Source organism: Cyrtonyx montezumae, unplaced genomic scaffold, assembly GCF_038088225.1.
Source record: "Cyrtonyx montezumae isolate F1298 unplaced genomic scaffold, pur_monq_1.0 scaffold_13, whole genome shotgun sequence".
Lineage (NCBI taxonomy): Eukaryota > Metazoa > Chordata > Aves > Galliformes > Odontophoridae > Cyrtonyx > Cyrtonyx montezumae.
The window spans coordinates 30,697,257-30,710,482 of NW_027071859.1; the positions used below are offsets into that span (position 1 = coordinate 30,697,257).

A 13,226-nucleotide genomic window follows, 5' to 3' on the forward strand; every position below is an offset into this window, starting at 1 on the left:
GTGTTTGAGATGAGTACAATATGACTAAGTTTAATTCCAACTAAAAGCTTGTTTTGGTGTTATATTATTAACACCACATGCGGCTTATAAAGAAAGCTAATGCTAACTAGTAAGTTATTAAAGTAATATGGTGTACATAAATGTATAGAGAAAGAATTCACCCAGACTGCAGGGAAACAGCCCCGCGGCGGGCAGGCAAGCCTTGCCTGTCATTGCGCCTGCGCAAAGCCTCCCGCCCCTCCTTCCCGAAGCACCAATAGAGAATCGGTGAGGAGCCGTGACTGCTGTGGGGGCGGCACCACAGCTCCTCTCCTCCAATAGAAACGCAGGTTCCTGTTTCTTTCCCCTCTCTCGGCCAATCAGCGCTGGCATTGGCTGGGGGGGGGATTTTCAAACTGCGAGAAGCGCGGGGCCTAGTTAGGTCCGGTCTGAGCGCGGCCTGGTTCCGGCCCGAGCGGGCGGCGGTGAGTGTAGTGTTTGAGGCGGTGTTTCCGGCCGGGGGGTCCGGGGAGGACAGGGGTTCGCGGTGCAGGCTGCGGGCCTTGGGCCGCCTGCAGCCGGGCTGGCCTCCTGCCGGCCCCGCCCTCGGCCGCGGGCAGGAGGCGAGTGCTGCCCCGTGGGCGCGGGGCCCTTGGCGGGTGGCAGCCGTGCTGGCGGGGCTGCCGCTGGTCGTGGCGTTGCATCGGGCCGTGCCGATAGCTGGGCGAGCGTGGAGGGGCCTGTGGGCGAGGAAGGGAAAGCGATACCCCGGGTTACGTCAGGGTGTCTTGCTGCTTGGCTGCATCGTTGAGCCTTTGGAACTGAAAGCTCCGCCTCCGTGCTTTTGTTGCTGCTTGATTTTCCCCTGCTTTCTGGGAGCTCTCACACTGTGCAGGTTTCACGTTGGTTGTGCTACACCTGCGTCACTGGTGCTGAACTTTTTCTCGACTAGCACCTGAATCTTTTTGTGTCTTATAGCCAACAGTTTCTGTGTTCCTTATTTGGAGTTAACTTTGTTAACTCTTTGAGTGGTGTTTTTTCTCGAGGTTGGGTTTCTCTTTCAAGAAATCTCTATTTAGGCTTCAGTGTTTATAAATGAAGGCAAACAGTGATTATGCGTGTACATACCTTTTCTTACGCCTGGAGGGAAGCTTTGTTAATGTGCTTTTCCTGTACTGGAGAGGCCACACCTCAAGTACTGTGTCCAGTTTTGGGCTGCTTGTTGTGAGAAGAGTATTGAGGCCCTGGACCATGCCAGAAAGAGCAAGGAAGCTGATGAAGCATTTGGAACACAAATGTTTTGGGAGTAGCTGAGAGCTGGGCTTGTCTAGTCTGGAGAAGAGGAAGGCCAGGGGAGACCATATTGTCCTCAATTACCTGAGAGGAGGGTGTGGTGAGCTGGCAGTCATTCTCTTCTTCCATGTAACTAAGGGTAGGACAAGAGGTAAGGGGCTTTAGCAGTGCCAGGGGAAGTTCAGACGGGATATTAAGAAACACTTCTTCTTAGAGCAGTAGTGCATTGGAACAGGCTGCTCAATGAAGTGGTGGAGTCACTGTCCCTGGGGGTGTTGAAGAGAAGGGTAGATGTGGCACTGAAGTACGTGGTTTAGTGGGCATGGTGGTGGTGTGTTCGTGGTTGGACTAAGTAGATTATGTTGGTCGTCTCTTCCAACCTTGATTCTATGATTTTATTTTGGGGAAAATAGTGGCTAGGTAAAGGAGAGACTTGGTGGCTAGACTAGGGAATAGGCTAGAGGCAAGTTATTGGGTCTGTGTATTTGGATAGCTAACAATCTTGTAACAGTCTTTGTAATCAGGGTGTCATACAGGACACCCTGAGGTGGTCCTGACCCTCAGGAGGCTCAGAGGAGACCTTATTGCGCTCTACCACTTCCTGAAGGGAGGTTGTGGTGAGGAGGGGGTGGGCCTCTTCTCCCTGATAAATAATGACAGGATGAGAAGGAATGGCCACAAGTTTCACTGGGGAAGATTTAGATTAGACCTGAGGAAGCATTTTTTCTCTGAAAGAGTGGTCAGGCACTGGAATGGCCTGCCTAGGGAGGTGGTTGAGGCACCATCCCTAGCGCTGTTCAAGAAGCGTTTAGATGAGGTGCTAAGGGATTTGATTTAGTAGTTGGGTAGGGATAGTGATAGGAGGATGGTTGGACTAGATTATCTTGTAGGTCCTTTCCAACCTTGTGAACCTATGAACCTATGAAGGACACGAAGGGAGCTGAAGCTGGGCAGGATTTGTAAGGTTAATGCAACTTGTTGGATAACAGGTTTTGTTCCACAAACAGTTACCTATTAAGCTCGCTGCTTTCTAGGAAGAACATCTTTTAAAACCTGTCCAGGCTAACAAAGTTACAGAATTTCTTTCATATACCTATCATTGCAATTTGCTCTTCTGACTTTAATCTAAAAAAATGTGGTGTTTTTTTTTTTAGCAAACAGGTTCTCTGCTTTCATGACTTCCCCTGGTCTTTAGACAAACTGAGCAGTTTGTAAGCTTGTGTCTGTCCCTTCGAAGTTGTCATAAAGCCTGGTTTCTGCTGCAGTACCTGCAGACTAAGTAGATAAATGACAGATAATGCCAAGCATTTCTGGTGGTTGGCCGTGTGTTGATACATGCTTCCATTCTTTTTTGCTCTGGACACAAATGGGAAAGTGTTGGTGGCAGGAACTTCTATATGCTTATAGAATAGGCTCTTAACATTCATGAAAGGTCTTTATTATTACTGTTGTGTTTAAGCAATGTTGATGCAACTACACTTGTAAAGAATTATAGGGATAGTGCTGCTTCTTCTAATGGCCACCATTTTCTGTCCTACCAACAAGTATGTGCTTGAGCAGTGAGCAACTTTGAAATATTGAAGAGAATACATGAGTGAAAGAAAGTAAAGAAGGTGTAGGTTATGTTCCTTTTTCCCTTCTTGCTTGTGTGTGACTTTTCTGTGTGTAGAGAGGGCAAGATAGCTTAAACATGAGAGGAAAAGTGGGTAAGTACCAGAAAAACAAAGTAGTTCCTGATTTGGTGATGTAGGTAGCACTTTTCTTCTACATAAATGATTTAACTTTGTTATTCACCAGATAGTATCTTTGTAGAAATTTTAATTGGGCCATTGGAACAGAGCTAGACATATGTTTAATAGAACAGCTGTTGTCACAGTAATCTAGGGGCTAAAGAATGATCTAGGTAATGGGATGGGCACAAGTGTCTTTCAGTAAACTGCTTGATTATTTTTTTTGGAGGAAGAGGGCCAGGCAGGCTCCTGGGCACTTGCTTAAAATTTTGTTTGCCTTCTGCAACTCCTTGAATAAACAGATGTATTTCAGTAGATTCCAGGAGCAGGAAAAGTATGCCTTGTATATAGTTTTTTGTTGTTGTTCAATAATTAAACTTTCTCAATTTTTCATTTGAGGAAAAAAATGCTTCTTGATTTGTTCAGAAACATTGTAGTACATCAGAACTATAAATTTACAATGACATTGCAAATCCATCTTATCAAGTCTGAATGCTACTCTTTATAATAAATAAGTTTTACCAGGTCTATTGCGCATGGAATCTTATGGCCAACTCGTATGGCCACTTCATCCTTCTGCAATTGGGTGCACATATAACTGCATGCTGATGTTTTAAGCCTTCACTGTCTTGTCAAATGTTGAAGGTGCTTCACACAAATTCATGGCAAATACTTTCATAGAAAGAATCTTGTAGCAGAGTTAGCCAATGTGAGACTCTGAATGCTTGCTGGTGTTTATATAAATCTGTGGAAGAGTAGTTGCAAGTCATGGCAATACACAAATTATTGTATTCTAAATATATTTTTCATCCAGACAGTTTTTTAACCATCAGACACATTTAGAAGTGTTGGCTTGTAGTCCAGAAGTAATTCTTTTTTTGTGGTGGTTAGTATTGCTAGTAATTTGTTAGTCATGTTGCCTTAATGAAAACTCTGTGATATGAATATGCAGGAAGCTTACAGAATATACTGGTACTTGTTTCTCTCTCAATATGTAATCATTCAATTTTGATACTCAGGAACTTCTTCAGGATGAAGGACAACATCTCTTGCCGTTGCTGGATTCTTGGGATCATCTGAAGTAATCTGACCCTCATCCACTTCTACTTTTTGACGGAGCTTATCAGTTCTTCAGAAGTTTTCTCCATATTGTACATATTGAACCTTTGGCAGTTAAGAAGCCACATACCAGGAAAGTAAGTTTGGCATCTGACTTAATTTTCTATATAGACCTGATCTTAACTATTTTTTGTCTACTACTTATAACAGCCTGTTGCTGGAGAAATAAAACCTCAGTGCAGGTGAGGAAAATGTAAACATAGTGTTTAAAAAAATTTATCTGGGGAACAATAGAATTTATAGTTTTATTTACAAATCACAGTTCTGGAACATACAAGGTAAATTTCTTTTATTGTTCTTGGTGCTTAAAGTTGCTTGAGGCTTAGCTTCAGGAAGTTGACTTCATCTGTACTCTTGATGTACAGCTCAAGGACTGATCTTTAGAAATGTTTTCAAGTGAAAAGAGTTGATCTGGAGCATGTTAGTTTCTGTAGCCACCTCTATTGTATTAACTAACTGCAGAACTGCAACAGGTCCCAAAATCTTCTTAATGAGGAGATGATTGTTCTTATTCCTGTGAAGTAATTAAGCATCATCTTTGGAATGGCATGTGAACAGTCTGTTACAGTAATCACCTTTTATTTTTAACAATGTGATTTCTAAAAGATGGGATCATTTATACAGACTGTCTCAAGGCAACTGAAAATTATTCTTCTCTGGGCACTTTGGGGAGGAATGTGTGTTAAAGGAAGTATTTTTTAAAAAAAATTGAAGTATGTTGAACAAAAATCTATTTCAAAGAGAAATCGGGGTTGGGATTCTTCTAGTCTCTGCTCTCTGAACAATTATTTTTCAGCTAGTGCTGATTGAAAGCTAGAGACAACATATAGTTCTTTTTCTGCAGTCCTTGCTTACAACTTTGGGGAGTATGTTTGCTTCTTAATACCACTGAAAATGCTTATTCTTTCTTGAGAAAGGAAGGAATCATTTACAGAACTTAGTGGATTTTTTTGCTATTTTGCAAAGATATCATAAAGTGAATGTCTTTTTCACTTAACACTTGGCAGACTGTCAGACTAATCTTGGGCTTTACAGAGAAACATTGTTTTGAACCTACTAAAATAACCATTTTCATGTAGATTGAAATGTGCTTCACGTTTGTGATGGCTATTTCAAGCACAGGAAGGACGTAAATTATGGCAGCTTCTGCTATACAACCAAGTTCTATAAGGATGATGAACCTTCTGGTTGATGGTCTTATGGAAAAGCTGACTACTGCTTTCAAACTTTCAGATGTTCAAGCTTTACAAATGTTGGATGATAATGACTCTAAAAATTAAGTTCTGAAAGTTATTGCAAGGCTTTTCTTTTAGTAAGTGGGGTTAGGGGGGAATGGATGAACTTTTTATTCCATTCGGTTGCTTCTCTGTAATTTAAAATTGATCTTATCTCCTCCTTTGAGCAACTTTTCATTGACTTGTTATGCTTAAACACAAACATTCTATAATACTTATTACAACCAGTGCAGTATAGTATTTTGTTGCATCTTGTTTACTGGTTCCCCTGTATTTGCTACATTCACTATTTGTGTAATCTCTTAGAACTGTTTTGCAGAGTGGCCTAGGATCTAAAGTTTTGCTATAGGAAAACTTAATGTGGGCTAAGGAGAGGAAATATTTCAAAGCATTTGGTTTAGAAGCTTAATTGTATAAATAAATGCAACATACTTCTCAATTGAGAACTACTTTATGGAAGAATATTGTTAAAATTAAGGCATAACCAGTGCAAGTATACAGGTGTTTTTAAGAGTGTCTCACCACCCAACTGTATATAAATTAAAATATATATATATCCTAACCATGCAAGGAAGAAGTACAGCTGAAAGATGAGCTAGAAGCTTCAACATATTAAGAGATGGTTAATGCTTCTACTGTAAGATGAGAATTGTTAAAATTTCTGGTTCATAGTATTAGATTTCCTTTCTGTATTAAAAGAAATACTTAATTTTGGTGGAGTTGTGGGAGGACTGATGCATCTAAGGTGTAGCCTAACCCATTCCTACATGTGTCATTGAATGGAAACCTCTCCTTCCATCCTTTCTTTTCCACATGATGGGACAGTTAAGCAGAGACACCAAGGTAGTAATGAATAATATAAAAATTTGTATATATTATAATATCCTGATTCCTTTGCTCAGTTAAGTTGACTTCTTAATAGCAGCTTACTTGTGTAACTAAATTGACTGTCTTATTAAAATAGTTATGTTTTGCAAATTGAGACTCCTCATACTGAAGTGAGGGACTCTCCTGAATCAACTCCAATTAATGCCAGTTGCAGGTGGGCTCTTCAATAACTTCCCTGTTTTCACTTCTGTCTGCAGATGGAGGAGGAAGAGGATCTAAGTGAAAGAGGACTGCCACGTATTGCTTCAATCATGAATAGAGTTAGAGACTTAAAAAACAAATACAAGAACGAAGACAATATCACAGATGAGCTGAACTGTACTAAAATATCAGCTGATACAACAGGTACATGTTTTAATCTCTTTTTTTCAGTTACACAACTGAAAGATGGAAGAACCATTGACCAGAGGAGTTTAAGGTGTAGTGTTTCTTCACTATTATTGACCATGAAGTACATTTAATCTCCTTCAAGAAATGCTAGTGGGGGAGGGGGAACAGAAGAGTGACTCCATGCTGTTAGTATTGCATGAAAACTTTTCTTCTATTTGTGTAGCCGCAGTTTGAATCCGCTTTGTTATTTTTCTATCAGATAACTCTGGCACTGTTAATCAAATAATGATGACAACAAATAATCCAGAAGATTGGCTATCTTTTTTGCTTCGGCTAGAGAAAAAGGGGGTTCCTCAGATGGATCTTACTGTACTGAATAGACTCATTGGCCGCTACAGTCAAGCGGTCACTGCGCTACCTGCAGAAAAGCACAGTGAAGATGAGAACTACGCTCGCATCCTCGTGAGGTTTGCTGAGCTGAAAGCGTAAGTACAGATCTTCAATTTTCAATGCAAGAGCTCTCATCAACGACTTCTAAATTTTAATGGTGATAAAATAGTGTGGTGTTTTGTTGTCAGTGACGCCTTGAAACTGAGCAGCTTTGGCTACTTCATAGTACTTGCATTTCTTATCGTTGCTAAATGAAAAACAATTTCAGAGTGATTTGATTTAGAGATGTTGATGCTTTTCTTTCTGGACAGTTTGTGTAGAGTTCATAGGGAAAAGCAGCATGAGATAACTCTTTCTAATTTCAGCTTTACACTGTATCTCAAAAGGAGCTGTATGAGTGAAATCTGATATCAAGCTGTAACATAAATTGTAGCTTAACAACTGTTAAACTGTATGTATTCTAAGTTCAAGATTATTTCTTCTTGTCTCTTGTGTCTTACTATGGCTGTGTGGTAGATAGCTTGCTATTATCTAATTCATCCAGCCAAAATCCAGTGGTATCTCATTGCCTATTCTTCTCCCTTACTCTTGAAGACACATCTCAGCTATATTAAATAACTCCTTTAGGGTAGGAAGAACGTCTTGGAACATTATTCTATACTTTTATTACTTATGAAGCGAGTTCTCATTGTACTTAACTGCTTTGACTAGTACAGATTTCAATTGTGATTATTCAGATGTTTTCAGACCTATTTTAGGGCAAGATTACATTTTTTTTGGAAAGGATTCTATTGTCAGTTGAAGTACAGTGTAAATATATTTTTGAAGAGCTGCATTTCACTGTCACAGTAATCTTTCTTAGGTAGATTAAGTGGTTTCAGTGGTCTCAATGAATATAGGCAGTATTTCTTTGTTCTTATACTCCTTCCATTAGAACTCCAGCAGGTGTTCTGATTTTGCAATATGATGTAATCTGCTTATTCTGTACTGTTATCTGCATGGGCTTTATTGCATTGGTGTTTACTTCCATTATGTTTTAGTTATTTGTTGAATCTGCTGTTGGTAAACAGTCAGGAGTGAATAACATCCTGCAGTGAATCCACAGCATCCTGAAGACAGAATTGTTTTGTGTATGTGTTGGAGTGAAATATGTTTCAGAAACACTTCCTGTTTCAAAAGATATAGAAAGATAGTGTTCCTCTTTGATGGCCAGTTGCTTTTCATTGGAACAGAGATGGTTTAATGTGAACTCAATCTTAATTTTGGGGGAAAAAAAGTCCAAAAATGGAGTCTTTTAAGCTGTATTTATCTCATGTACAGTAGTTTACCTTCAGGAAAATTATTTCCTACCTTCCTGATAAGAAACTCACGAACGTCTTTTTCCACTTGATTTTTAAAATACCGTTTTGAACTTATGGATCCTGGAATTCTGTTCGGTGTTCTATGTATCGCATTGCAAAAAGCAAGACAAATGTGTTAAGTTGCTTCACTGCTACCACCTTTAGGGTTTCTTTTGGCAGCAGTTTGTGCACCTTATTTCACTGCTAAAATGTTCTCTAACAGATGTACTTAAGTACCCTCTGCTTTTTTAAGCAGTGTTGTTGCAATTTCTGTATGTAGTGCCTCCAAGTGTGTGGCACTCAGTCCTTGCTACTAGCATCAGATCTTGTTCTGCTTACTGCTCTCCAAGCCTGTGTGGTTTTGTACAGAAATGCTTAAACTTTTATTTTGTTTTGCATGTGAATGTAAGCAGTGTATTAAAGGCTAATTCAGTTTTTCTCTGACATTGCCTGTGAATAAGTTCTTTTGTATTTGTGGCATTGCCCTGAATGAGTTGGGTGTACTGGGCTGTACTAACATACTTAAACTATGGTACAGACTGTTTGTTTCAAAAATTCAGTGTTTCTAGGGGAAATGTGTCCTTCTTTTTATCTTTCTGTGATGTTTTCTATGCTTATTTTTTTAAGCTGTTGTCATATTTGTTGCTTATTTTCCTATAGTCGTGCTTCAGAGTAATACTTGTGCGCACCTGTTGAGCCAGGATGGAGTTTTGAGGAGATTTCTGTATTTAGTGTGGATTTTGCTATTTTTTTTTAAGATTTAAAAAAAAACCACAACACTCAACAACAGAAGTAGGTGGTGGGGGTATCTATGCCTGCCTTTAAACCTGCCTGTTAGCTTGTATAGATTTCAGCCTTTACAAGTACTTATGTTATGATTTTATGATTTTTGTTGTGTTGCTGATATTCCACGTCATGACATCGTGTGGTGTATTGGGTATTAAGTAGTCATTTGAAATACATAAACACTGGTGTACTGTGTTGTCCTACGTAGCTAACTTTGGCTGATGCGTCTCAGACTTTATGGAACAACATTTTTTAGATATATTCTTTGTCACTGCTACTTCTGCTGTGTGCTTGGCAAATGAGCTTCACTATTTACTAAATTTAACTGATAAGACTGTTGCCTGGAAGTATGGGGAGAACTGAGTGAATTCACCAAGTTTCACAAGGAGCTGATGTTCCTGTATACCTCTCGATAGGGGTAGCTATTACAAATTCTTGTGTTCTAGTTTTCCATAGCTATGGTATTATAGATACGCAGACAGGAAAAAAAAACACCTCAGTGACTTTCATCCCTATTAAGGGACTGTCAGTTTTTATGCAGTTGTGGAAACTCTTCACAGTAGAAATGCTTGTAGCCTCTGACAAAATTTCAGAGTTCATGTTCACTTTATTGATGTATTGGTAACCCTACCATGTTACTGTGGAAAACAAAGTTGTTTTTATCCCCACAAATTCAGAATCGAGTATCTTTAATGTAGTAATTGTGCCTGTTTTCCTCCCCTGCTCCTCCATCCCCTTTTGCATCCTCTTTAGTGTAGATGGATGCAGATAGATAATGGGGATTTTTCTCTGTCAGCATACAGCTTGGAAGATGTTGGTGGGTGCTCTGAGGGAAAATAGCTGCATGTTCTTTATTACTATTGATGTTATTTTTCAAAATGAATCTCCAGCTTTTCTTTTCACATTTGACCACATTTTTCTTTTTGGAAAGGATTTGATTGATATTTCAATTACTAGTTGTTTTTTTTTTTTGAATGACTCTTTGCTTATATGTACTTCATGGATTATTTGTTGATGATTCTGGGGAAAAGAATGTTGAATGTTCTCTTGCTATGTGTTCAGTTGTATGCTCTGTACCTAATAATGTGTTGCCTTTACAGTCTTCAAGATCCAGAGGAGGCACGGGACCAATTTCATCTGGCCAGACTGAACTGCAAGAAATTTGCTTTTGTGCATGTGGCTTTTGCACAGTTTGAGCTATCACAAGGTGTGTAGAAAAACGTTTGATTGTGTTGCTCTTGTTTTTTAAACCTCTGCTGCTATGTTTCGCAAAGAAGCTGGTAGGTATTAAGTCAGAAAATGAAATACCTGGATTTTCTTTTGGTTGAAATTTAATTATAATGTATTTTCATTTCTGATATTATTATGCACGTATCTTATTTGTTTTTTCCATTTTAGAAAATACTTTGGAACGAGGTAAAAATTGGCTCTTGTTTTTATTTTGAAGCTTAGACTTTACTGACAAATTTGACTTAGTCTCTCAGTGGTGTGAAAAATTATGTTCATCAAATCTAGATGGTAATTTTCCTTTAGATACCTCCAACTTGTGAAAGAGGCCATTTTCATCCAAGAAGCAAGTGCAGATCTTTGTAATTGCTTAAAATAACAAAATGCTGGACCATAAATGCAATCTGGTTAATTTAAGGTTTCCTGTTGCTCAAGTTCTCAAGTAGCTTGACTGCTTTTGTTTCCTGTTTTGTTGTTGAAAGTTGGTATTGGGACAGTGGAGATGAATGATATCTTCTGTTGCTTAATAATAGTAGTAGGCTAACTCCTTTTGCAGTGTCATAGAAGTCATGTTCCCACCAAGTCAAAATAAAAAAAAATCAAGAATACTTGTCTGTCTCTGGTGGGACTGATTGCACTGAGAATAGATTTTTTTTTTAAACTATTTTATGCTGTTGCTGGATGGTACTGGATTTGGCTTGAGTGGAGTTTTTTCTTTGTTGATGCTGTGTTTTAGGTTTGTGGGTTTTTTTTAACAGTGCTGATAATCCATTGGTGTTTTAGCTGTTGTTGAACGTTTGCCGAGAGTCGAGGCTTTTTCTCTCACTCTGCTTCCCACTACACTGAGTATGCTAGGAGTGGAGAAAAGGACAATTGATTCAAACTCACCAAAGTGACAAAAAGCTTTGGGGGGGGGTACCCTTTACACAGCATTTGCCAGGGAACTGTGCACAAAACTGCTGGTAGGAGGTGGAAGTTGCTCTATGTGACTTGTTTATTAGTTCTATTCCCCTTTTCTTTTCTTTATTAGACACTATCTTGACCTATGAGGTTTTTCTTTGTTTTGCTCTTCCAATTCGTCTCTACTTTTCTGGAGCAGGGAGTGCATGAATGACTGGTGAATGTCTCATTCCTGGTCAAGGTCAACCCATTGCACTCAGGAAGAAGTTTGGGATGATTTTAGGATTTATATCACTTCAGTTTCTAGATGACTGAAGACTAAACTCCTTTAGACTGTATAAATTATGACTTAAATGTATTTAGAAAAACATATCCCCCATGTTTTGGGCCAGCAACTAGTTCATAGAGTTCATGTTGACTTGTTTTCTCATTGTCTGTATTGGAGGTGGCCTGGGCAGGTCACCTTACTAGAAGGCAGCTTACTAGATATTTCTTTTTATGCTTGCCTCTGTTGTTTACACAGGACTAGTCTGTGAAGAATAGACTTTAGAAGAATAGACTTTAGACTTCAGAATAGACTTTAGATATTGTCCAATAAATTGAATGAATTTCATTTAAAACAGTAACAAAATACTAATTTCTTCTATTTTCTTTTTTTTCCTTTGATCAATCCCAGTGTGTTTCTTAAACAAATTAAACAAATCCCACTTGTAATGGAACAGCAAAGGCCATGGAAATGTCCCTCAGAAATGCTTGCCACAAAATAACTAGGGGAAAAATACTGAGTATTTTTCTTCAACAGGGTTGGGAGGAGAGAACAAATCTGCATATCTGTTACTTGAAATTCCATGTTTTTTCAGATTAGTCAGTTATCTGGCCATGTTCTGGTATGGCTTGATATTTTTAGCTTTATAAACAGTAGTTAGAAAAACTGGTTACATATAATGCTCACAAAGTATTGGTTAATTATTGCAGTACTACTGGTTTATTACCTTAATAAGGATGCTGTTAAATACTTATAGCAAGTGTAAAACCCACTGTATAACTTAATTGAAACATAGAAATGTTACAAGTGATTACTAATAATTAAATTTCACCCTTCTGTCACAATTGCTCGTGAACCTACTCACCCTGCAGTTATGGGATCTGCTCATGCAATCAGTGTTTTTTTCTTTTTACTTTGATGGCAAAGAATCCACCTGAAATGAAATACTAATCCCAAAGGAACAAGTAGTAGTTTGGCTTGGTCTTCTCTCATGTGGTTTTTTTATTTGTATCTGTTACCTTTGATCTGGTTGATTTGACATTTGATAATGTAGTCTCCCTGCTGGGTGCTTCGAAGAGGATTGTGAATACTACGTTGAAGAGTGCTGCTGCTTTTCAGTGAGCTTGTCCAGCTATGACAAAGGGAAGGGAGGACTGTCATGCTCTAGTACCTCTTCCACGATGTCTTTTCAGTGGTGCTCTGATGGACCTGCCATTTGGTTCTGAATTAACCTTTCCTTTTGCATTAGGATGGAATGAATATATTCAATTCCTTGTTTTGGGTGAAATTGTGGGTGAAAACTGGAGTGAAAATATTAAAACAATATTAATTTCAGTTTTAGTATTAATTTGCTTATAAACAGAAAGTTCATAACATTAAAACAGAGTAATAGAAGTGATGCTATTTTTGTTGAAATAAGCCAGATGAGAAGCTATCTCTGCCTTGGGCTGGGTGCTTAAAGCAAGAGTATTGTGAATTGCTCAGAGCTCATCACATAAAAATTCTTCAAGTGTTTGCCTAAGTGTAGATCATTTCAGCTTTTTTGTGAAGACTGACAGACTCATAAGTCACTTCTAGCTTTACTTCCTTGCCTTTGTTTCCCATCTAATAAGGAGGTGTTAGAATGAATTTACTTTTAACGCAGCTATCTTTTTCATGTTTGTTGATATTTGATGTGATGCTTAATGCAGAGTTAAGCTGTTCTCATTTTGAATATCATGTTATTGTAAAGAACTGTGTAGTT

The 13,226-nt window shown here is 38.7% G+C and overlaps 1 protein-coding gene across 1 annotated transcript in view; it reads left to right on the plus strand.

Annotated features, from left to right (window-relative positions):
- Nucleotides 1–383: 383 nt before the first annotated feature.
- Nucleotides 384–13,226, plus strand: part of TTK (TTK protein kinase) — a 31,348-nt gene continuing 18,505 nt past the window's right edge. The window contains exons 1-5 of the mRNA XM_065730934.1: nucleotides 384–464; nucleotides 4,022–4,198; nucleotides 6,442–6,589; nucleotides 6,834–7,059; nucleotides 10,191–10,297. Of these exons, the coding sequence (XP_065587006.1) occupies nucleotides 6,442–6,589; nucleotides 6,834–7,059; nucleotides 10,191–10,297 (481 nt within the window). The 5' untranslated portion in view covers nucleotides 384–464; nucleotides 4,022–4,198. The remainder of the gene's footprint in view (nucleotides 465–4,021; nucleotides 4,199–6,441; nucleotides 6,590–6,833; nucleotides 7,060–10,190; nucleotides 10,298–13,226) is intronic.